General features: G+C 35.6%; 2 protein-coding genes across 3 annotated transcripts; one reads left to right on the top strand and one right to left on the bottom strand.

The window, feature by feature from the left end:
* Positions 1–3056: 3056 nt before the first annotated feature.
* Positions 3057–11413, top strand: LOC141427434 (odorant receptor Or1-like). Of its 2 annotated transcripts, none has more exons than XM_074086872.1 (5): positions 3057–3835; positions 5227–5323; positions 5646–5759; positions 9657–9812; positions 11302–11413. In XM_074086872.1, exons 1-5 carry the CDS (start codon positions 3174–3176, stop codon positions 11353–11355), a joined length of 1083 nt encoding a protein of 360 aa, XP_073942973.1. In that variant the 5' UTR covers positions 3057–3173; the 3' UTR covers positions 11356–11413. The 2 variants fall into 2 exon arrangements, with proteins under 2 accessions (XP_073942973.1, XP_073942972.1); XM_074086871.1 differs by having other exon boundaries at positions 3057–4108.
* LOC141427435 (uncharacterized) lies at positions 11414–24851 on the bottom strand. The gene is made up of 5 exons (XM_074086873.1): positions 24253–24851; positions 20483–20543; positions 16352–16560; positions 14299–14455; positions 11414–11852 (listed from the first exon to the last, which is right to left on the bottom strand). Exons 1-5 carry the CDS (start codon positions 24401–24403, stop codon positions 11768–11770), a joined length of 663 nt encoding a protein of 220 aa, XP_073942974.1. The 5' UTR covers positions 24404–24851; the 3' UTR covers positions 11414–11767.
* Positions 24852–26981: the final 2130 nt, after the last annotated feature.

Below are 26981 nucleotides of genomic sequence, written 5' to 3'. Positions count from 1 at the left end.
ATTAAATGTTTTTAGCGAGGCTGCATACTACATAATAATATTTAGTTAATTTAGTACTGGCTGTTTTTCTGTCAGTCCGTTTCATTTTCTTATAAAAATGGCGAAGCGCAGTTGCGCTTAATTTGTACTTATCAGTTGATAAGTACAAATTAGTTAATTAATGCAGATTTATGCAGAGTTAGTTAGTGAGAGTTAGTTAGTTTACGTAGTAAATTTACTGAGTATTTTTTGTGATAATTAAGATTTGAAAATAAATGCAATTAACTAACTTAAAATAAAAAAGGCTGGGGGGGTTGGGGTTTTCAGTAATTCTGAAAGACAACCCAGACAATTGCAGAGAGTCCAATTTATGAATACAAATATGCTCAGTATTTTGTGCCTTTGTAGCGAGGCCTACAATCTTGTGTTTGAGAGCCGACGAGCATGAAATAATGATCAACCACTTGATTCTTGAAGCGTGTTCTAAACAACGTAGTGCTGAATACTTCATTCTGATGTTGCTTTGTTGTTTCAAGAAAATGGGAAAGGCGATCTTATGTTAATGTGATGAGTGTTGTAGACTTTGAGATATCAAAACTTATTATTAGGTAGGTATGCATGCAAATACGCGCTACGCGTTTCGATCTTATTTTCTTGCTTTTACTCTATCTCCGAATGAATTCCAGATGCTTTTCCCTTTCGTGCAATGATAATTTTTTGACTGTTAAAACAGTAACTCGATATTTGTTACCTATTTAGTTAACTTCAAAGCTAATAAAAAAGTGTTTTTTGAGACAAGTCTTTGTTTCACTGGCCAAGTTAAAATATTTCTTACAGAATAAAAAGTTGTTTTTTTAGAGTCCTGTTTTATCACTCAGATGTTACTACTACAAAAGTCAATCAGTCAGTTTCCTGAATCTCGTACCAGCGTGGAACCTTTTCATAATCAATTTCGCTATGATTTCTGTGGAAAATGTATGGGATGTCATCATGACATTAGTAGCGCAGAGGTTCCACCCTAGTCCGTGATTCTGTTTCCACGACTGTATATTGTAATGCCATGTAATTAGTTGGTCAATTGTTTTATGTACCAAAGTGTGTGGGGGAGAACTGTTACTCGTGTCCGCAGGATTTACCTACCACAGCCCTGCACGTGTCCCCTGTGTGGTGCTAAAGATTGACAAAACTTAAGGCGAATTGAACGTTCTGATAAATAGAGAAACGCATGTAGCTTCTTTCTTCAGTGTAATAGTTCAATGTTTTACGCCATACGTTTAAATAAATAGTGTACCAAATAAAAAATTGAATTGAGTAGATATTATGTAGTTGAGTGAGTGAGTGAGTTAAGTGGTATTATGTAGGTAAGTTGAGTGTAGTTATTATGTAGTGAGTGTAGTTATTGTGTAGTTAACAAGTGACAATAATAATTTATCTCCACTTTTTGCCGTTACAGGATCGCTCATGTGTTTGTCTGTCTGTCCATCTGTCAGAACAAAATTGTTCCAAATCTGCTGGTGCGATTATGTTGAAATTAGGCAATGCGTTGGGAAACAATTTTGGCGGCAAACCTATACAATAAAGATGAAATAAAAAAGTTATGCAATCGGTAGGTACCTGTAGGTACCATGCTACATGTCAAAGAAAAGGTTAAAGGCTGCAAGGGGTTGGTGCAGTCAGCAACAAAGATATGAATACAGCCAAACTGCAAAAAATATGTATACACGACCTTAATGTTCAGGCAATAGAGTCCTGTATACATATTTCTGGAACTTAGAATAGAATAGAATAGAATAGAAAATATTTATTTTTAAACAACTACGAGTACAATAATACAGCTAAACAAAATAATAAATATATACATATGTAGTTGATACAAAAAAGGACACCCCTCAGCATGTCATGGCACGCGGTGCCACGACGCTGATTTTCAGTGGGTCCACATAGTAACTCAAAACTAAACCAAGTTAGACAAACACAAGATGATACATGACATACAATTAAACCTAAAAAGAAAGAATAGTGACACAGATTACGCATTAGAGCTTACAGGCAAAAACAAAACTGGAACAATCACAAAAGTACCAAAAATTAAATACAATAGGCAATCATACACAATTACACAAAACAATTACAACAATTAAACAAAACAAAACACACTTCAAACGTATGTCTGTTTTTTGCTGACTGTACCTAATGCCTATATATTTTTTATGACTCTTCAATTTGTTACTTTTAATTAAAAAAAGACGAAAATTAACCGTCCCCTGTCATCCCAATCTCTGGAACCACTACACTCAAAAATTTGATATCGCCTTTGAGATTACAGAAAAATAAAAAAAAATGTGGGTATTAAATATAAAGGGGACAATTTATAAAATATGATTGTTAAAATATTTTAGGTCCACATGCAAGTTCAACTCATAGTTGCCCGTTTTTATTCGTGCACAACACACACACACACACACTCTTACACACACACACACACACACACACACACACACACACACACACACTCTCTCACACTCTTTAGATTAATATCCCGTTATCCGTTTTCCATACTTAATAATCACTTTTGTTCTGTTAATATTTCAAAAATGACCCTTCTTTTTGTTGTAGCCGGCAATGGGCTGATACAGGCTGATGATGATGACGATTGTCCATAATTCAATAGCTACTTACATATATTAAGTTGTAGCTTATAATAAATCCAGAAAGGAGATGGCAATTATGCTATATATTAAATTAAATAACACCCCGGCTGTGTCAATCGCGACTGCTTATTAAGCGACTTCAAATACGCTGTCGTAATATAAGTAATAATTTTTGAGAATTAACTCGTTAAATATTTGTTAAGTCGTTTCAGAAAACGGTGTAATACATAAGATAAAGCGACTTGTTCGACAGTTTAAAAGAACTTTACCCATACGAAAAGTCGAAAATAATTCAAGTCTCATTTCGATTGTCATTAATAGATACATCTCTACCTTTACCTTAATTAAAGTTAATTTTTCGAAACCATTTAGTGCCCGACAAACATTTTTAAATTCTTATATCGTAAGTCGCTTCCGCTTGTAATTTTACCTCAATCCGTTGTAAACATCCCTTCGGTTATGCTATAAATTCAATACCTCAAACATTGGTAAATCAGAACCTCTCGAAGAGTTACTTACTTAGTTACTTTACGTTCATGCATAATGCTTGAAACAGAAGCTGTTGATCGACCCACACGTTACTTTGCCATACACTTCTACCTCCTGAGGTTCTTAGGACTGGGATGGTGGCATCACCCTGACGAAGATGACAACAACAACTTCCCTGGCTTGTATATTTACTACACAATCATCACTGAAATCATCTGGGTTGCAGGCTTCGTTGGACTCGAATCCATCGACCCTTTCATTGGAGATAAAGACATAGACCGATTCATGTTTAGCCTCTCTTTTGTTATTACTCATGACCTGACCATTATCAAACTTTACATTTTCCTCTTCAAAAATCGTGCCATCCAAGATATTGTACGCACTCTCGAAATTGATATTTACAAGTTTTATCAAAATAACAATAGGAATCGTGCCACGATCAGAAGCACAAAAATAATGACAGGATCGTTTCTTTTTTTCGGATGGATTACAATTGGGAATACAAATGTTTACGGGACGATTCAAGACAATAGATGGAGGGCGGAAGTAGCTCAGCTAAACGACACATCACTTAGGCCTCCGAGAACCCTCCCTCAACCCATCTACATACCGTGGAAGTATCAAACAGATGCGTCCTACATCTCGACGTTCATTCTGGAGACAGTAGGCTTGCTGTGGACTGGTCACATAGTTATGACCATCGACACATTTATCGGGTCAGTCATCCTCCATATGAGCTCTCAGTTTGTTATATTACAAGAAGCATTCATGACTTCATATGACCGAGCTTTGTCGCAGTTAGTCAGTGATATGCCTCGTAGTAATAATATAGCCGATAATATGCCTATTGAATACGACGATAACGTAAGCGAGGATTCTTTAGATAAAATGGTAGCAAAAGTGAAGTCATTTTACACTGAAGAACAGATTGAATCTGCAGTAGAAAAATGTGTTCGTGAATGTATTCTTCAGCATCAAGCACTTATCAGGTACGTGTTTGAGTACTTTTTGATAATTTCCTATCCTATCCTACTAATATTATAAATAAACTAACCTGTTACCCGCGACTCCGTCCGCGTAGAATTTGGTTTTCACATTTGGAACTATGAAATTTATCGGGATAAAAACTATCCTATGTCCTTCCCCGGGACTCAAACTATCTGTATACTGAATTTCATCTAAATGGTTCTGCGGTTTAGACATGATGAAATAACATACAAATAAACAGACTTACAAACTTTCGTATTTACTACATATATTAGTGGGATGAGAGAAAGTCTGTAAAAATATCTGTTACTCAGTCATGCAATAACACGTAAGCCAATTGGGGTAAAATTTGCTATGGAGATAGCTTAACTCCCAGGGAAGGACAGTTTTTACCGCGAAAAATTGCATTGTTCCCACTGGATAGCGATAAACAAATTCTTCGCGAACGAAGTCTCGAGCAACAGCCAGTAATCATGATTTCCGTTTTTGAATGACCCGCATGTAGTACGGCTACGAATGCACGTTGCATCCAAGACTGTTTGTGACCTACACATATGTTATGTGTAATTCTTGCCAATATTGTAGAAGCGTAGGTAGACCGTCGAAACTTTTTGGCAAGCAAACGTTGTATAGGGCTAACCAACTCCGTTAAATTGCCATAAAGTGCACTGTGAATTAACTGGGAGCCCAGGCAGCGCCAAAACTGGAGCCAAAGTTTGGAAACCCCGCATAAATAGTAAGCCAGTTGCAACGGAAATTGAATGACATTGTAGGCAGGATTTACACTTACACAATCTATATGGATGCCAAGGAAATAGGATATATTGTTTTTTTTTATAGATCATTTCCTGAGTTGCGCATTATTAACAGTCAATAGGTACGAAAATATTATTGTATGTAACGTGTCGATATGAAAGCACAGAGAGGGAAGCGCATGAATGCCACGACCTGCAATATCTTAGGATTACGGCCCTAATATTGTCACTCCAGCTTTTTTTTCGCCTATATCAACATAATACGTTTCTTTATACACCTCCAGTTCTTCAGTAGAAACATCGAAATGAAGTTTCCTAAGATTCTGTCTGCACTATGGGTTTTTATAAAGGTTTTTCATTTCTAGTTGCGTGGAAAAGTTTCGAGTAAATTACTCCTATGGATTCATGACGCAGCTTCTGTCTAGCATGGCCGCCATTTGCGTCGTAATGGTCCAAGTTTCGGTAAAACTCTTGATGTTGATATTTTTAAAATCTAAATACGCGATGATAGTTCATCCACCATAACCTCTCATATTTTTTTTTACCGTACAACGGCAAAACCTACTAGACACTGGCAAAATTGTCCTCCAATGGACAGAGGCATATTTTTCTAAAAATCTAATCTAATCTAATCTAACTCTTGATGTTATATTTTTCCAATTTCCTCTAATTATTGAGTATGAAAAGCAAAATTATCATGTTTAAATTTGCTTCACTTACCTAAATGATTTAATGTGGATAGGCAGAATGTTTTTGGAGTAACTTATTGAATTCGTTCTTGCAGCAAGATGCATCGAGTTTCAAATCAATACGCTTAGTCACATCACTGGCGTTCTTTGTAGCAATGATAATACAACTGGCTATTCAATGTTTTACGGGAAACGAGCTCACACTTCAGGTTAGTATAATATACTCAGCGCAGCGGCACAAAATTTGGTCCTTACCTATTACAGCATACATTTGAGGGCCAGATTTTTTGCCGCTCAGTATATATAATGGAAAATACTTGCCTAACTAATAAGTACTTTAAAATCTTTAGCTATCGTAGCTAAAGTAGTACTCTTAGTTGTTATGTACGTTTATAATATGATTTACCATCCAAACAGAGTAGCGTTCCAGAGAGATGAAAATTCAATTGAGCAGAAATATTACCGATTTGCTGACAATTGGAAAGCTTTGTCAATTCGAGTGCACGGTAAATTGGTTTCAATCGCAATACTGGACAGCAGAGACCAATTTGCGTTTTGTGCAATAACGGAAAGTGATTGTTGCGCACTTAGGAATCTCGCAATAAAATGAACTATTAATCCTCCCATAAATAGTTTTTGCTATACAGAATAAAACCTATAATACAGTATTTGACTATTTTTTATATGTATTATAAATTTCGAATAGAGAAACAAATTTGAAGCTACCTTTACAAATAACAAAGTTATAAAGGTTTGAAATTCAAGATTAGATAGAGAATGACATACTGGCATGTGACGTCACACGCAAGTAGCGCCATACTTGCTACATAGAGAAAAGCGTTTGAGAAAGAGACAGGTATATAGATTTTTCAAAAAATCGCTGTAAATCCAATTTTCAATCGATTTATGATTTCTCTTCGCTAAACACTGTCTGTATACCTATATTTTCATAATAATATATAAGACATGGTAAATTCAGGAGTTGTCAAATACCGTATTGTAAATTATCTTGTAGGCGGCATACTTGCGCTAGATATATAAGCAGTTAATATTTTATGAAACTATTAACATGGGTTTGGTTTTTTCAATATGTTACTGTCTCGTAGGTTACTGTGAAATAGTTACAGTACCCGGCGGTAAAGATTGCACATCGGTTTCGGAAAAAGACAATTGGCTGTTCACGACGATGTCCGAACACTGACCTCGGTCCATTAATCATCATATTTATTAACGATTTCACTGCCACCGATGCATATATGCGTTTTTGGATCTTCGTCCAGTGCCGCTGTTATAATTATTCATACGTTTTGAACGCAGATATGCGTCGGTGGCACCTGTGGAAGTCAGGTGGCAGTGAATGCGTTAAGTGACATTTTATATCCTACCTACCTACTCGTAGAAGTCAATAATCAAAATATAATTTCCGAAACTTCGTTTTTCATTCCATGACATTTCTCGTCGAGAAAATTCAAAAGATCATTAGTAGTACTTACTACTTTATTAATTTCGTCAGCAACTTGACTCTTTCCCTACAAAAATCGGGCAGATTAACGAAATTCTCATTGTGTTGCTAAGGGCTACGCTACGTAACGCATTTTCCTGGTGGTGCTTTCCTACCTTTACGTATATTGGTGCGTGTTTTTGCAAACTTAAAAACAAGGGATATTAAGCGACCCGTAATAAAAGCGGAGTGCACCTACGGGCTACATTTACTTAGAACTTGGTTCTTGTTCCGATCGTAGAGCTTACAATGTCAATTTGGTATTCTAGAAGTGTAACATGACATCGAGCTATAGACATTCGGGTTTACAACAATGATACTACAGTGTATCAAGTGCTCGAATGCCAATAACTTATTTACAGTTTCCGAATTTCGATTATTGACATTGCAGCTTGAATAACAACATATCGTGATGTTTATTTCAAAGGGGGGTATTTGACTGCAATCGAAGGTGTTGGTAACAAAACAAGATTTTTTTAAAGAAAATTTTGGATGGTGTGATTGTTAAAATTATTCAAAAATATTTCAGTACATGGTTGTGCAAGTTGAACTCAACATCAAAATGTATTCATTGGAAAAATCGAAATATATCTCATCTTTCATCTGATTCACTTTGAACATAGATCAATCTGGTGTCCAGTTCAATCAAACTTGCCAAACTTTCTTCTTGAATCACACAGCACCTTTTAAACTTATATATTATTTGATAATATGTTCAATATTATTTTATTCGATATCTAATTCTTCATCTGCATTAACATTTATTCGCAACACAAGACACAACATTATTATTATGTACAAATAGGCAACATGAACTTCATTAACTAACGTAGATAGGTTTTTAAAGTATTTGTACTTTGTCGTTTTACAGCCACGTACTTAGCGCCATACAAGATTGACAAATGTGATCTAGTGTGATGTGTAGTAAAAATGTAACCAGCTACTTTTGATGCTGACCGTACAACTCCTTTATTACGGGCCCAGGTGGTTGTGACTTTGATAATATTTTTGCTCCTCTTTCGTACTTGTAATGATTTTCATCACAACAATATTTAAAGTTGTGAGGCGGCGAATTGTTACGGACGTAAAAGTCTTTACCCTCGAAATTTCATAAGAAAGGGACTGATGTTTGAGTTGAGGTAAACAAAAGCTTCCGGACATAAAAGATACACATGCTGTCCGCAATTTGCAAAGACTTCGCAGTAAATTATTAAGAACGATATAAATAATTATAATTATTAACTATTATAATTATTATATTATTAACAATTATAATTATATTTATCCGTTGCTTAGTACCCATAACACAAGCTTTGCTAAGCTACTTTGGGACTAGGTCAATTGGTGTGAATTGGTGTTGGTACTAAGCAACGGATAAATATAATTATATAGATAGATACATACTTAAATACATATTAAACACCCAAGACCCGAGAACAAACATTTGTATTTTTCATACAAATATCTGCCCCGACACGGGAATCGAAACCGGGACCTCAAGCTTCGTAGCCAGGTTCTCTAACTACTACGCCATGTGGTCGTCTATATATAAAATATGTCTCTCTCGATCGTTACATAAAAATAGATTTTACACGTTCTTATTTATCCGATTCCAATTTGCCAGTGTTTGATAGTAGGACTAAACTGACTACAATAAGACAATATTATATCGTTACTTGTACGAGTACTATCTTTTTGTTTTTGCAGTTGTTTATTATTGAAATGTATACTGTTTCATTAATACCGTACAGATATTATGAAATTTCTAGAAACTTAATCGCAAATCCAATTTATTCGATGTCGGCTGTATTGTAGGTATGCTATTGTACCTAAAACTCCACTAATGCCATGCCTCGAGTACAGTATCGCCCGAGAGAGCTGAAATTGATACTAACGCCAATTTGACATAGACAGTAGTCGCTGTCAAAGTTATAAATCCAGATGGAATGGATATCAATCTTCATGACTGACTGAAAGCGGGCCGCGCTTCTGCCTTATGTATCTATCTATTACTTTTGAATGAACCATTTTTGTATATCTATTTATTTATTTCAAAGATCTCAGAATCAGCTCTAACGATTCCGATAAAATTTTGTCGTAACTATTTCCTATGCACTAACTATCTATGTCTATGTGTAACATACTTAGCTTAGCGGCCTTAGAGAGGCTTTCCACAATGGAATCCATTCGAATCCGATCCGAATCCATCTAAATATAATCCGAAGGGAGTACCTAATCATAGAACTAGATATTTGTGTGGTAAAGTTGCACGAAGGAAAAAGTTTCATGTATTCGAAAACGCTCTTAAGCTTTATTGTTTAGAACACTCCTTATTACCATGTATTACAATCGTTGCACCACTTATTTCTGTCACACGGCATAAGACGATGGTAGAAAGAGGTGGTTAATGCGATCGCAAACGTTAGCGCGTTAGACAATAGGGGCCATATATAAGTACGACATACCGATTTTGCTAATTTTAGCCCTCTCTCTCCCCTTGTCACACCTATTACTATGAAAATCGCAATTATTTTGTTCTCCCTTCTAAATATGTGACGTAACTTATGGATGACCATGACCCCTATGGTCTGATTGTACGTTCCAGACGGAGCGCGTGTCGAACGCGGTGATGCAGTCCAAATGGGAACGTATGACGCCGCGTGTACGTCGCTACCTCCTCATGGCTATGCTGAGAGCTCAACGCCCTCTTAGACTAACCGCTGCGGGGTTCGCTTATATGGACAACGGTTGCTTTCTAGCGGTGAGCTATTTGCAATGTAAACTTGTTCCATATTAAGGTTTTTTCAAATCAGCACTTCCGCCAACGTTTGAGCATTCAACGCGGGAACCCTGCCTGTCTCCTGGGAACTATGCCGTCGAGTGACATTATGAAGGATGTTTTGAGTTTGAATGTTCAATTCAATTGTTTAACTTGTAAGTATCGAGGTTTCTTTACTCGTATTAACCTGGTCTTATCTACATAAGTAACTATCTAAAAAAAATATTTATAAAACACATAAGCTAAAAAAAAAACAATTGAACAACTAATTACATGTCATCACACTAAATTCATCCGCAAGTTCCGCAACAGGTTCGTCCTTGTTTAATTATGTATATCTCATTGAAAACTATAGAATATTATTTATAAAATTGAAATGAAAAATATATAGGTACATATATTATCTAATACTTATATAATTCTCGGGTCACAATGTTTGTGACCAAACTCCTTCGAAACGGCTTTACTGATTTTTATGTTTTTTTTGTGAATATTCGGTAGATCTGAGCATATGACGTATAATAGTTAAATAAAATAGAATCGGTTCAAATCAGCTCATGAACTGGCTCGCTTTCTCAAAGTCTAAGGAAAAAGGAGGGAAAAGGTAGGTAGGTAGTTTTGAAAGATGTCGCTGCCGATATAGGTCAGTTTCCTCGCCTTCCAAACAAAGCGTGCGACTACAGTCGCCTAGATGAGAGAAAATGAACAAACGCCCCATTCCAGAATTAAAATGCGACAGAGCCAGGATGCAGACGCCATTATAGTGCTAACTACAACAAAACCACTGCACTATAACAAAACCACGTTCTGAACCGTATATTTAATTTGTGACACATTCCTTGTGTGATTAACTAATTTAACAATAAGATTGCCTAAAAATCTGTTGCTTATTCATTTGGTTTATACTTCGTAGTAAATCTTAAAATATTTAATTTACTTACTTACATACCTGGAGATTAACTGCATGTGTAAATAACTACGGCTGTTATCGATAATGACTAACGTTTTATAGGTTATTCTCTTATTTGCGGTGAAAGAGCATTCAAAAACAAACCGTGTTAATAAAGCCAATTTTAAATGACAGTAAGTCGAAATTACGTCGTTTTTCTTGGAAAATTTCCTGGCTCTACGTGTCGGAAAATAATAAAAAGAATTTGAACCTTCAACTGTCTAAAAGTAATGATTAGATTAACAAATGTCAGAGAATAAAATCAAATAACGTAGGTAAAGTGAATTTCAACGTTCCCCACACGGATAACATGTTTTTCCCCTTTTCGCACACAAAATTTGATACTGACTTCAAATTTAAACCGTTCAAAACCACATAAAAGTTTAATAAATCATAACCATTCCGATCGGGGACAAATTGAATATGTTCAGTTATGTGTAGATATGTCGAATAATGTTAGACGGGCCCCGACTTTATCCCAAGACGTGACACAAATAATAATAAAGCGTTTTTCATTTTCAGATAATGAAGGCTGCATACTCATACTACGCGGTTTTGAGCCAGAAAGAAGTGTAGGCCATCAAATAAATATCTTTAGGACACTTACGAAGTAATCATGAAATAAAAACACTGATCATTTTTAAAAATTTATAAACTTAGTACAAAAGACTTATCTCTAATACTCACCTAAAATATTACGCCACTGTCAACATTTTAACTGGTAGGTATTTAAGATTCAACATTATTTCTAGGCTATCACAGTTGCACGGTAAGTGTAGAGTAGATTAATGAATAAATACTTATTTCTATGTTCTTATTGCTTCCTTAAATAGTTATGTACTAGCTAATCTGCTTTTTTCTATTGTTTCTTTCGTCACGCAATTATCCCAAATTAAAGTACTTACATAGATAAGAAACAAACGTATGCATGTTTATGACAATCAAATGAAGCAATATTAAATCGTAACAAAGATTGAGCAGAATTGAGTCATAGCTCTAAAAGGGGAGGTTTCGGCGAAGCTGAGCGGGGTCTCTCTGGCACTTTTAAATCCAGAACTGTCATTTCCTCACATCTGTAACCAAAATAAAATTAATTAATACGAACAAATGAAATTAAGATACCAACAAAATAAATAAATGCTGTTTATACATGTGTGTGTGTGTGTGTGTGTGACCTCATGATTGCTAGTCGTGGACCGCGGACACAGTAACTACATAAATATGTACCTAATGTGGTTTACCCTTGAAATGTCGACAAACTTTTAATCGAATATCAGTTAAAAGTCAACGTTTCCTATTTTTTCATTTCATCGAATCTTTATTTCCTCGAATGATTAAACGCCTAAGAAATAACAGCGATATTTAGTTGTTCTGTCTCATGAATAGTTAAGGAAGTGTATTTTTAGGCAAATAATAATCCTTATACTATTGTTCTAATAATTGTTTTAATATGTAATGAATAGTTCATGAAGTGAATTTACTCCAAGAGAAAATATTAGTATTGAATATTCTATGAATTGTTTTCGATGAAATGAAATTCGATAAAGAGTTTATCGACATTTCAAGGGGCACCCATGTAATGAACATAGTTTTATCATTTAATTGACGTTGCACTTTAATATAGTAAAACAGTGTAAATCCAAAACAAACTAATGTTTCACTCGTTGAGGTAAAAACTTATTGAGATAGTTTTGGAATTTGGAAAACGGTCAACTTCTTTAATCACAATAACTCCTCCACATTGCTGAGAAGAAAACGGGTTGCATGGCTCCCTAAGGAATGAAAAGTCTGCGATTCGACCAGCTCAACGGGATCGGAAGCTGGGACATATCTGTGTATTATGCATGATGTTATCTTAGGAATAATCCATAAAATCTACATTTGATGACGTGTTGAGTAAGGGTTGAGTCTTGAATTAAACTAATCTCATTACTGGAATATTACAAAGTCATTGTACCAACACAATACTATCATTATCTGCTTTTGTTCTCTTAAAGTAAAGTTACTTAGAACTACGTTGAATTTATATCAAATTATTGACTCTACTTCCTTGGACAGAGTTTACAAAATGTAGGTATTTATTCACTAGAATAATAAAAATAATGTATTTTTTACGTATATATATCCTCCTAGCCAAAATTAGTGCGATTATTCAGTAAGTTCTAAACTTTTTTGTAAGTCTTTAGTTTACAACTAGAAGAACAAGTCGCTTTGTATTAATAATTGGATTAAAATAGTTCAATAATTAAAGATATTATTTTTGTCAACGTATAACGTGTACATATATCCAACTAATAAGAATATACATAGGAAAAAGCTATGCAATGAGAAAATGAAATGCTCTATCATTAACTTCGTCTTTTTTATATTTGCCTACATTTTGACTAAGATTTTTATCGAAAATACAAACTGAGACATGGATGCACAGAAAATCCAGAAAAAGAGACCAGCACTGGGAATCGAATCCAGGTTCTCAGCAATCCGTGCTGCGTGCTATAACTCCTACACCACCGCTGCACAGGAATCTAGACACGGGATACCCGTAAAAGTAACAAATTTGGAGTTGAAATAAAAAATATAAAAAGACTCCAAAAAACCAATCATAAGGTTTTTATGAATAGTTCTCAAGTTAAATACTCACAGAACATATAGAGCTGCTCTTTCAGGGCACAATTGTTCCGTTTTTACTGGAATGCTACTAGGATTACAATTAACTTCTATTTTAGGTGGGCGACAAAACAACAGTGATTCTAACTGTCTAGAACAAAGCCGTAAATTAATAAAGAATTAAAGATTTTACTACTGCAGCGCAAGACAATGCTGCGAGCAATAATATGCCCTGCCGACAAGCCAAATACAAATAAGCTTACATCCTATTTTGTGCCATAGTTATGAATCTGGGTATGCGTTAATTTATAGTTTCTACGAGTTCACAAAGTTATTGGACCGATTTAGTAACAATTTCGTTACTTAAGGGACTGAACAATGATGCTCGGTATTATTTGAACACGAATACCTAATACCAAAGCGATTGGATGTTAAGAAGTTTGACTATAACTTGTCCGTTATGATCTCAATGCATGTACATGTTTTAAAACTCTACATAACAAATAGTATAATTTTTTAGTGAAGGATTTTTAAAAATCAAAATAAAATCGAATAGCTCTGGTGAATGATGACTGTGGTTTGGGATACTAAACTCGTAAAAAGTTAAGTAGGTATGTATACTGCAATAATTATTATAACAATAAAAATCTCAATGATTCTGTTGACGGCTGACTGGATCGATCGCTCCTCTTCTCTATCATGTCTTGTCATGTTTTGTGTTGTATAATAAGTATTGTTTTAAATTTATTCAGTCCAACTAACAGAGCAATTTATTGATAAATTACTGAAACGTCAGTAGATTAGAAAATAGTAGTAATCTTGTAAAACTAACCGGAAACGTGTACGTAATTTCAATACATCGTCAACAGATTCTTTAGAGATTTATAGGTTGTTGGGCCGTTATCCACTAACCTGTCCTTAGCAGCCTGGGAGTAGAACACGTCAGGCAGTGGCGAGTCGAGTTGACTAAGCAGCGAGCTGCCAGCGCGGGGAGAGTGTGGACCGTGGGTCGCAAAGGGAGAGAACGGGACCGCGGCCCGTAGCGTTGCCAGCACCAATAACATGCCACCTACAGACAGAATTAAATCAGAAATAGTGTCAAATATGGCGTATCATTCCCGGCGCAAAGTTACCCACCATACTGCCCGCGGCGATATGCCTCGTTAAGCGACCGACATGGACAGCCTTTGCACCAGAAATGACCCGGAGCGAGAGTCTCGACTAATTTGTGGTTGAACATTATAGATTCAAATCTTCTTCTTTTTCGTAAATATTATATTCTAGTTTAACAAATGTTCTTCATTATTTAACGGTTCAAATTACGATACATTAAATTACACTAAAATAGAAACTGTTGAACTGGTTTTTAGGGTTCCGTAGTCAACTAGGAACCCTTATAGTTTCGCCATGTCTGTCCGTCTGTTTGTCTGTCCGCGGCTAAGCTCAGAGACCGTTAATACTAGAAAGCTGTAATTTGGCATGAATATATATATCAGTCACGCCGACAAAGTGGTAAAATAAAAGAAAGTAAAACCATTTTTTTAGGGTACCTCCCATAGAGATAAAGTGGGGGTGATTTTTTTTTACTCGAGTAACCCTATAGTGTGGGGTATCGTTAAGCCAAACCCTTTTTCTCCCAAAAAATATATTTAAAAAAATGGCATTAAAAGAATATGAAATGGTTTATTTTTCATAATTAAACAAAAAGATTCTTTAGTATTATCGAGAAACTAATGGGCGAGCGAGATAGCACGATTGTCATCCGGTTTGATGCGCTACGTCAGAGCCTACGTCACATGCAGCCACCACGCACCAATCGCCATATTACTTGTATTGTGTCGGAGGGCCGAGCCAGCAGGGCATACTTTGGCGGCGTACTATAGGTAGAGTCATTCACGATGACGCTTGTCGTGGTTCTTATTACAATGTCATTAATGTCTAATTTTGTCAAAATCACGCTTCTTCGTGGATGGCACTAGGTATTGCTAGAGATATGACTTCTACTAGGCTCCTTGCATTTTACCTCTAAATTGTTAGGTCACATCTTAATTCCTGTGCCTAGGTCTAATATAGGTCATTTAGATAGGTCGCGCGTGAGTGATATTTCCTTTAATTGTTACCTAACTATTTAAATAAAATCGTTGATTTGGTGATTAAACTTTTATTTGTGCATAAGATCCATAAGATTAGATTCAATTTAACGTGAACTTATAATTCATTTTGCCCATTACTCGGCTTGCACTTACTTAGGATGAGTTACGTAAAATGATCAATAGAACCGACTGTGGGTAAGTATAATAAAGGAAACTACGCATCTCAACCTTAGTGTCTTTCAATCGTGATATCTCCATTAGTTTTCGTTTTACAACGACAAAGCGAATAAACAGTGAATCCATGCACGGGAGGCTTAAAATCCTCCAGAAAAGGCAATGAAGAATAATACATGAGTTCTTCCATTTACATATTGGTGCGTTTGAATTATTGTCTCCAAGCCATTGACAACTAAGTGTACCTATTATGATTGTTTTTTTGGAGTGTTTTTGTATTTTTTATTTTCCCTAAATTTTGGACAGCCAGTCAAGTCTCTAAGGTAAGATAGTTCAGGAAATGTGAAGTACTTTCAAACTGTATTGTATTTGTGAACTATTCGATGTTGTGGTCAGGTGTAGGTACTCAAATAAATATCTCAATTTTAACATAAATTCGTGGCTAACAATGAAATGAAATATTTAATACACATCTCGTGCCTCTATCATATTTTTATATATTTATTTACCTTTTGAGATGTTAAGGTAAACAAAACGACCTCTATTCAAGTTCAAGTGATACAGCGTGGCATGCAACTGATTTTCATACACCAGAGTAACATTAAAAAGATTGAATACTAATCTCCCTTGCACGATGTTGTCGCGACCTTGACAAATGAGCCAAGCCAAATTTGGCACAATATAGTTTATAATCATACCTGATATAGTAGCAAATAGCGTGATATCAGCGAACAGCAGTGCAGTAGCTGCGCATGCATATAAAGGCGCACGCGCACGACCGCACGACCAACGCGCGAAGTCCCAGCACCGGAGCGGTAGTGTGTACTCGCCCCTTCGGCAGAGCACGTCCACGAACAATGCTGCCACCCACATAGTCTCAAGTATTAGTACACACGCTGACCCCACCCTGGGAAAAAGATGAGGGTGACGGAAATCTCTCAATTGACAAATAAAAGCCTCAGCGCACATTGAAAGAAAATTCAGACAGACACAGAAAAACCTTTAGTGCACTTTAAATTTGGCTCTCTTAAGGTTGATTAGGTCGAAAATCTGTCAGAAATATTCTATCACCAAACACGATGAAGCTAACGGACTAGGGACTGATTTTTTTTAATCAAATAGGTACATACAAATATGTGTATACCTATGTGCTACAAAGCTATTGCTACGATAAAAGAAATTGAATCTGTAATTGTGAAAATGAGCGATGTGGTAATTTTCTCCTACTCTACGTCCAATTCACAATTATTCTCCACATTCAAATAGTGTTCGTAGATTTCACGGATTTTGATTTTAAAAACTGGTCTCCTAGCTTATATTTTGCGATGCGTACATACATACAAGGGTTACAGTAAGTAATCTTAACTAAGTATACTAAGGTGTTATTTAAATTTCTGAAAACCAGAAAATCAGAATCGATCGTTGAAGTGAAACAGATGGGTATCATGTTGATTACTTACTTGATTACATAAAAAGTCTAAGATTTAAAAAAAATGAAACAATAGGAATCAAGAATCTGATTGTAGGGGCTGATTGTAGGATTGTACAGTCAATGCGATTTTTTTAAATAAACATTGAAAATGCCTGAAGCCTTAAAAAATACTAATTTATATATTTTTTTGGTAACTTCAAATTAAAATTCTTCTATTGAAACCCCCCGTTCCGCCATGCATTGCTTAATTTTGTTTGACGGATAAATGTGATGCCGTCTCTGTTTGTTTTGATCGAATAGACGGAGACGGCATTACATTTATCCGTCAAATAAAATTAATCAACGGATGGTGAAACAACCCCGACTCGCTTGCGGTGATCAAAGTTCAATACTTAAAATTAAAAATAATCAAATCGGATAGTTTCATGTTTGTATGGTTTAAATAAAAAGGCTTAAATACAATCCATCCCTTCTTTTCTTGAGTTCCTGTGATTTGAATTATCCCCTCGACTGAAGTAGTGTTTACTTTACGCACAATTTACGTATAAAAATACTTAAGTAGGTATGTAAAGTATGTATAATTTTGTTGACATAATGAACTATGTCGACTGCAGCCAGCCGAAAAATCAAACCTATAACGTATTAATTTATAATACAAAATTACTGTGATACCGTGACGTGACGTACTTCGCACCCTCCCAATACCATGAAGTGCAAAATTCGAACTTCGTATCTGGCCGTCCCGCTGACGCTAATACTATTTAATACGAGAGTGAGAGGGACGGTACGATGCGAACTTCGATTTTTGAATTTCGTAGTAGCCCCCCAGAGGCGTGTTCACTTTGAATCCGGTACGGAACCTTAAAAGGGTGCGAGAAAGTGCTTTCGTAGTGAAGATCCATATTTGGCACTGTCGTGAAGTGAAGTCGACCACTACCTATAATTTATACCGGATTTCCATTTTTACTCTTGCGGAATTCCGTACGTGAGGTTCTAGAAAGTTTCTTATTTTTCTTAAAACAAGTATATAGTCTGGTAGCTTATTGGTAGCATTAAGGGTAGCATCAAGCAGAGGGCTCGAGCTTTTTCGAAATTACATTTGAAATTTACCGTGATTTTTATGGTGAAGGAAAACATCGTGAGGAAACCTACACACAACTGCGAAGAAATTCAATGATGTGAGTCTAAAGTTTGCAATCCGCATTGGGCCCGCGTGGGACCTTCAGCCCAAGCCCTCTTGTTCTAAGAGGAGACCTGTGTCCAGTAATGGGACGGAAGTAGTGAGACAAAATAATGAAAATGAAATTGACAATGTATCAGTATTGTAAAAAGAGTACCTAATGTGACATTGTACATCTTACATGCATAGCAGGTGGTAGGACCTTGTGCAAAGTCCGCCCGGATTGCTACCATCATCTTGCTCGCTAATCCTGCCGTGAAGCAGCAGTGTTTGCACTGTTGTGTTTCGGCGTGGAGAGTAAGACAGCCGGTGAAATTACTGCCACTTGAGGTATCCAATCTTAGGCCTCTAGGTTGGCAACGCATCTGCAATACCCCTGGTGTTGCAGATGTTTATGGGCGGTGGTGATCTCTTACCATCAGGAGACCCACTTGCTCGTTTGCCATCTAGTCGAACAAAAAAAAACTTGAAAGATCGATGAAATAAAAAATAGCGGGAATTGCGCAGATTAGAATAATTTTCACGTCACCACGCTATCCGTACGACGACCTTCCACACGCAAATAGTTTTGAAGTTTATTTAGATTGGTCGCTACAACGTCAATAGGAAAACAATAACACTAGAGCCTCACGTTTTCGTAAAAAAAACTGTTTTTCACAACGTATTGTCATAGTCAGTTGCATGATACATGAGTAATAGTTGATCTTGATCTTCTTCATAAATTGTGTAACTATACCTATTACCTAGCTGGAAGAGATCCTTTATTAGGGATAAGCTCGCCTTTGTACTTATCTCTGTATATCTGTAATTTTATTTTTATAGTTTACATACATACCTACATAAATACATACATAGTTTTCAGATGTTGAAATAAATAATAAAAGCATTTATAAATAAATAAATATCACGGGACACTTGATACCAATGGACCTAGTTCCAAAGTAAGCAAAAGCTTGTGATATGGGTAATAGACAACGGATAAACATACATGTACGGATATATTTAGGAACGGTAAGAAACTTAAATACCTAAGACCTACGTAGTAATTAATTTCCTAGTCATATTAAACTACATTAGTAGATTGATAACCAAGGGTGGAAAGTGACCCATTTCACCCGAGATATTTCTGACGCTCAATCGAAGTGAGAGCGCCAATAGTTCGAGGGGAAATGGGTAATTTTACTAGAGTTAGACACTCTACTTTTCATTTTGACTGTGAGGAAAGTAAAATACTACAAAAACAATGAGAATAATAATAAATTGAATTTACTGATATCCAACCTCCAACCCTTTTGCATGCCACTTGCCACGGCCGACTACAAAAAAAATCGAGTTGGTGACGACCAAGAAGCTTATATACAAAACTGGAGGTTGAACGCCGAACGAAGAAGTTCGACCTTTATTACTTATTTATATATTTCATCTCTTTCTTTTACATTTCACGAATGACTTCCATTTCTTTCTTAACCTAACTAAAGAAAGAGATGTAATATGTTCGTGACGTAATAAAGATCAAATTCCTTGTTTCAATCGGATGGTCGGCGTTCCACCTCCAGTGTTGTATATAAGCTCCTTGGTCACGACGTGCATCTAGATGGCCATGTCGAAACGTGAAAAAAAGTGTCATTGACGTAACTCAATTATCTTCAACTCCGTGGCTAATAGTAAAATTAAAAAAAAAATACTTTCCACCCTAGAGATGAAAACGCTATTTTCCACTCGGCACCCATGAAAATTAAACTTTCCGAACAAGAGAGTTGAAATAGTTTATAACACACATTTCTCATTAAGACATACATAGGTAACTCAAATAGATCTTGGTAAAATTCTTAAGATGTCTATATTTTTTACCTTTGCAGCTGACATTGCGCGCCCTTACGCGATTCAGTTTATTTGTCTGTAGGTAGGTTTGACCGGGTTCTGCGTTTTCGCAGAATTATTATTTTCCAAATGTTTCATTTGCCAAATGTATCATTTCCTTACTCTCAATTTTCTACGAAACCAAAATTTTTCTCAGTATATTTTCTTGCTTTTATAGAACTCAGGTAGGTTAGGTTAGGTTTGTTTTATGAAAGTTCCGAAAATAACATGGTTTCATAGAAAATCGTGAGTTGAGAAATGATTTGAAATGAAACAGTTTGGCAAATGAAACCGTTGGGAATCGTGAGTTGAGAAAAGGCGGAGAACCAGGTTTAACATAATGACAGACGTACTCACAGCAAGCCAACCGCTCCCCTGCGTCCCAGTACCAGCAGTTGGGATCCCGCGCCACTCATTACTGCGAAAGAATAAGTATTTTTTTTAAATCAGTACGTTTTAATTCTTGGTATCTATGTACATTTCTCTCTCTCTCTCTCTCTCTCTCTCTCTCTCTCTCTCTCTCTCTCTCTCTCTCTCTCCCTCTCTCTCTTTCTCTATAGGTACAATACAGTACGACGACTATTGAACAGCAACACAGGTGAGAGATTTTCCAAGTTTTTCTTTTTCTTCTCATTCTTTTCCTCTCTTTTTCTTGTTAGAGGACGGCTCTGCCAAATACGACAAAATGTTGTTCTACATTTTGAATATCTAACATAAAAATAAGGTACCAAAATAACTAATAAAATAACTGCCAAATTTCACATATTTTTCTTTCCATGTCGAGGTAAACTTCCTTTATATCGTCGCCAAATATCACATTCCGGTACTTGAAGCTAAGACGAGGTAAGGATAGCCCTTAATTGGACAGAAACTTATGTTCCGGTCTCTTGAATAACAAAGATCCGGAGTTTTTTTTTATCCTACGATTGTTATTCTTACAAAAGAGCTCGACGGACATGGATGAAATTAGGCACAGTAAGTAGTTCCTAACCTATATACTTACAGGTACGTGGAAAATTGCAATGTTCCCGAGGGATAGCGATAAAATAATGTTTCGCGGACGTAGTCACTTGCAACAACCAGTAACTTATTATAATTATAAACTCATGCTTATGTCTTGAAAATATATGCAAATTTACCCACTACCCATAGGTAGGTACCTACATTACATAGATAAGATATACGTATACGTAAGGTAAGTAAACAGAAAAAGAACCAAACTCCTACTTACTAACATTTTGTTTTAAATTCTAAGATAAAACTCAAATTTAGTACTTTAACGAATTGTTCCAAAGAACTTGTTCAATAATTTATAATGAACGACGTTCTTTTGTTTACGCACTATTTGAGTTTGCGAATTGCATTAATTCCAATGATCAAGAGATCAATTGATTCGACGCGAATGTGTTTGCAAGCAACATAGCGTCGCACAAGCAGAATAGAGAGACAATTGATGCAAAAAAATCGTTGTTCAATAGCTCTAGCATTAGTATAAATCTACTGTTATTACTGTAAGCCTGCGACTTTGCTCTCGAATAGAAGATAAACTAGTTCACTATAATATTCCGTGGGATTTTCTTACGCCCTCTGTGTTATTCAATGTATTCTATTAGTGACTCTCAAATTTTAAATCTCTAGCTTCGGCAGTATAGGGCCTACGCCTAGCCTATACTATATAGGTACTAGGTACCTACTATAAGCTATAGATGCGTTGTCATTCACGGAACTCTTTTATGGTTATAACACAATGGTGTTAAGAAGAAGATATTATGATACCTTGTTCAATAGAATAGATATTTAAAACCGAAACCGCGACGTGAGATACGGTAGGTATATACCTGTATAGAAATAAATTAACAATTGAATTGAATAATATTCGACATCCCTAACTAAGACGGCAGCTACGAGTCTACGAGTTTTTAGCCTTTATAATATATCATAACTAAAATTGCTCCCTTTCGATGATTTGTAATTATAAGAAAAATATCAAAGAGCTAGGAAAAATCAAATCTTACCTACTGTTTCATCTAATTGATTATCATTTAGCGAAGCGATTTAGTTTGTCTATAATTCGTCATGTACATTCTGTATCAACGACATTAATTAAAACAAACGCATTTTCTTATCAGCCATGGTCACAGCGCATTGGTGAGATAAGTCTAATTATTTTATGTAGCGTTCTAATTCGCCATGTTCCCGCTAAGTTTTTAAAGATCACATCCTTATAAGTAATATCAATACGGAATCTCGTTACCTATGAAACAAAAATCGGCCAAGAGTCAGGCCACGCGCAGTGGGTTCCGTATTACTACGCGGCAAACATTCAATATTAAGTTTTGCTCGACAACTACTCTACCTACTTACTTACTACTTTACTTAAATAGTCTACTTAACCGTAATAGCTTTCCTTTAAAACTCTAAATATGATTCTTATTATGATTTTATATAATTTTTAAAGCCACGGTTTTGCTTGTAGAGATGGCCACACTTTGACTCTAATGAAAAATAATACTTTCAGCTTAAATAAAATAATAATATATTTGCTTAATATTTCAGAAACAGGTCCCAAAATCGAAAAATAGTTATGACAAAATAAACCCACAATGTTTTTAAATTATGTATCTAAAAATAAACTTAAAACCGGACAAAACTACTACGAAACTCTAAAAAACTACGACGTTCATAGACTTTGAACTAAGTTATTTTTGTGGTCTGTCTTTAGCTTGTTTTTGCTTCGGAATCTAAACAAAACAAATTTATAGTTATATGTACACTAAAAATAAAATTGCAGTTGCATTTAAAAGTTTTCAAAACTTTAAGGCAACGCAAAGGCTACGAAGGTTTTGAAACAGCGGACAGTCTTCGTGTCTGTCGAACGAAAATGTGCTTTTGTACTTTTACTTAACTAAGTAATTTAAAAAGCTCTCAGCAAAATTAGGAAATACTTGAGTTCGCAATTTTCCTAGTGCACCAAAAAGGACACTATTTTCCGTCTGTTTTGATCAATGCCGAAAACACATTTAACCGGTAATACCTACTGCGTCTAGATTTTTTTGCCTGAATTACCGCGAAGTCGATGAAGGTTGTGTTTCTAGAACCTATACGAATATTTTTACGTTCATATAAGCTGCTATTGCATAATTATCTTCTAGACTAGATTAATTCTTTGGTTGAGATTCGATTACTTCAACAAAACTTAACGGCTAAGAAATGTAGGCATGCGCGTCGCAACTCTGCATCGGAAAAACAATATTTTGTAAAATGTGATAAGTAATTAGGGTTTTAGGACAGGCGAATTATCGCTAGATGGCGTTAGGTTAGTATCGTTAGTTTATTAGGTCCATTTGACATTTGCGTCATGTTTGTGATTGGTTAAATAACTAAATGAGCCAATCGCAAGCAAGACTGAAACGTCAAACGGAACTCACGATACTAACGCCATCTAGCGATATTTCGCCAGTAGGAAAACCCTTATTGACATGAGCTATTTTTACTTGCGCATTACGCTAAAAAGCGAGAAAAAATTATAACAAAAAAAAATTGCTGACTCAAAAAAAACTAAAATAATTTTCTTTCAGTTTGAAGCCGGTGCCTCAGAACAAGCCAGCAGGAATGAATGGATTATACCTATGGTTGTCTACCTCATCATCTACAAACATACTATCTATTATAGGCTTATATTAGTCTTGTAACTAACAGGTAACCTTAGTTAGCAGTAACCGTAGATTTCAAACTGGTAGAAATTACTTTCAAGATTTCTTTGGAGTCACGTCGATTTTTGTTACAAATTTTTAATCGTTGAAATAACGCTTTACTACGACACGATTGAGCAATAAAATGTAACAAATAGTATGTGATAAAAAAGATAAGATAAAATAGACAAGTTGCTGAAACTCAGATGCATCATCATAAATACCGATTACTCTACTAACAGGCATTTTTGTAGCAGTATATATTTATAGCATTCTTTCACCTAAAAAACACATCGCAATCGGTTCATCCGTTTGAGAGCTACAATGCCACGGAAATACAGATAGACAGCCAAACAAACATTTGCATAAAATTTATAAAACCCCTCTTTTTTCATATACTCGTAGTTGTCTCAAAATACGATTTTTTCTTCTTACCAACAGCTGTTATAAGGCCCCACAATCTCGCTAGTGGTTGCAGCAGGCCCCATAGCCTTAATGCCAGCGGCTGCTTAGGCGGTGCAGACCTTCTGCCAGGGCTCCGAGTAGTGCTGCGTTCACCAAGCTCCTCCGAAGAAGCAGTCTCCATTTTAAAAAATATTCACCGTCACTTGTTTTTTCAAAACTTGTTATTGTTTCGATTACTATAAGATCATGTTTATACGTAAATGTATTTTTATATTTTTAATTTGGTCAAATGTCCTCAATATTTCTTAATTGTTGTTTACAGACCGTATAAATGAAATGCATCGTGTTGTTGATGGTAAATTAAATCTGGCATTTTGCCCGCGTACCAAAATATCGCGCCGCCTTGAAAATAGTTTAAAATCAATTTTAAACTGTTGTTATCAGCTTAATTTTAATTCACCTGTTACAGTTGAAGGTGTCTATTAGAACTACACGTTTGTTGAGAAAAGTTCTGTCACTTTGTTTTTTGTTTCGTATCTTGCGGCGGAAAATGTATCGGAAAATGTTTTCCGCGCGGGACGAGTGCACTCTTTCGGAGTGAGGGGACTACTGAGGCTGTGGTGGCTGGCATATCTACTGGCAGGTTCATGATGGTTAATATGCACATAAAATATGACAAGAAATCTGAGTGTTTTCCATCTCGAATACTTCGGCAATACTTGTGATGAACGTCATTGATTAACAAGATAATTTGCCTGTGTACTTACGAAATCAATTTTACGCATGAAAGAAATAGAAGAATGACTCTGTTCAACAAAAAACTTTGTTTTGTTGCCCTATGTGTTTCTGAGAATTTTTATGATTTCAAATACCTACTTAGAGTTAGTGATGTTTAAGAAAGAGTCATAATCATTGTATTGTATTGTAACCTATATATATTCATCAAGCAGCACCAAAATACACATGATTAAAGACTATCTTTTTACTGTATTATTTTTCGCGCGTATCTTGAGTGTTTGTTTGTAAATTTCTTTGTTGCCACGTACCTACCTAAATGGCCAAACGGCTAGATGGATTACGACAATTAAGGTATCGTTAGATTCGTCTCAAAAACCCAAGTGTCCTTAGATAGGTATTTAAAAAAAATGGTGGATTTTTGGCGCCTAATTGTAAGTAGGCAGGGAAATAGTTTTAATATTTTTTTAACCAAACCTATCGAGTATCATATCAAAATAAAGAGAATTAAAAGGAGATTACAAAACATATGTTATGTATTTAAATTTAATCAGGAATAATTACAAGCATATATATTTAGTTCAATCATTCGAATGTAATCAATGCATTCAAATGGTTGTATTTTGGCTTTAAATTGGTGTGTGTTAGATATCGTATTACTCTTTTTTTTACCCGGTATAGTCAATCATTTGTAATGACGTCATTCACGACGGTTCGCGATTCTTTTTGCATCTTTCAGTTCCGCTACTCACTGCTAGATGGCGCTGTATGAATTTAAAAACGCACTATCACTTGTTCAATCAGTTTCGTCGCCATCACATCAATCAAATCGCCATCAGTGTTGCCAATTTAGCGACTTTGACTCTATAACTAGCGGTCTTAGCCACCAAAAAAAAGTTTCAGCGACAAAAATGGTTTAGCGACTTATCTGACGACTTTTGGAGTACAAATAAAAACAGTTAAAATATCAAACGGAAACTTTACCAATATTTTGTGAACAGGTTGGATCCAGTATTAAAAGTAGATGCTTCATTATATTAATTATAAATCAACAAATTAAATTTAGTGACGCTCGACGATAGTTAAATATCCTGTACTATAAGTTGTTTATTTAACTCCCACACCCGGCGGCCTGAGCGCCGATGCGCATCGCGCGGCCGGTGGGAGGTAGTTTGCACGTCGCCGTGCTCATTCTACCTACTAAATGTAAAAAGAAAATAAATTATATATATGTGTTTGTGGAGTCGCAGTGCAAGTTAAAACTTGTGTTAGTTTGTATGTACTGTCTTTGTTGCATGTATAGCATTCTTGTGTTTACAAATAAAGATTTTAACTTTTTTTTTTTAGTTCTATAACCAATAATGGATACATTTTTTGACAATTCGACACAGTGCCAAGAGATCTACATGGAAAACGACAATCGCGCTTGCGCACCAAATGAGGGCTATCGCGTATGAATTCGCCACTAGAGGCGCTAGTGTAGCGTGAGGTCTCCGAAATGTCAAATCTCATAGTTTTTGGGTGAGCTACGCGGGTTTATTTATAATTAGAATAATTTTGTGAATATTTTGCAATATCTAAATTAATTATGGCAAATATGCGTTCCGAGGCAATGAATGTCTGTGTTTTGAGACAGTTTTGTCTTTCGGAAACCTTTTTCCTCCCTTTTTTCCGAACAAAACGGGGACTATGCAACACTGTGGCATGCTCGATATTTTTATGGTACGGTTTTAAGGTGTATTAAATATGATTTTAATCAAAACTTTGTCTTTACGCCCGTAATAACAGACTTTGAAAGCCATACTTAAAAACCTCACGCAACAGTGCGCCATCTAGTGAGACAAAAAACGATAGCCCTCATTTAAACTTTATTTAATTAACGTTCCGTTTCAAGTCAAAGTTTTACATTTATTTGTTTAAAAATTAGCTTTAATTGAATGATTACTTTTTTTGAGTGAATTTGGAAATCTACTAATTGAAGATTTAGCTAAAAAAAGCAAAAGCAAAGAGAGGGTATGATACGA

The sequence above is a fragment of the Choristoneura fumiferana genome, chromosome 4 (genome assembly GCF_025370935.1).
Source record: "Choristoneura fumiferana chromosome 4, NRCan_CFum_1, whole genome shotgun sequence".
Lineage (NCBI taxonomy): Eukaryota > Metazoa > Arthropoda > Insecta > Lepidoptera > Tortricidae > Choristoneura > Choristoneura fumiferana.
This window is presented reverse-complemented; position numbering and strand designations above follow the sequence as displayed.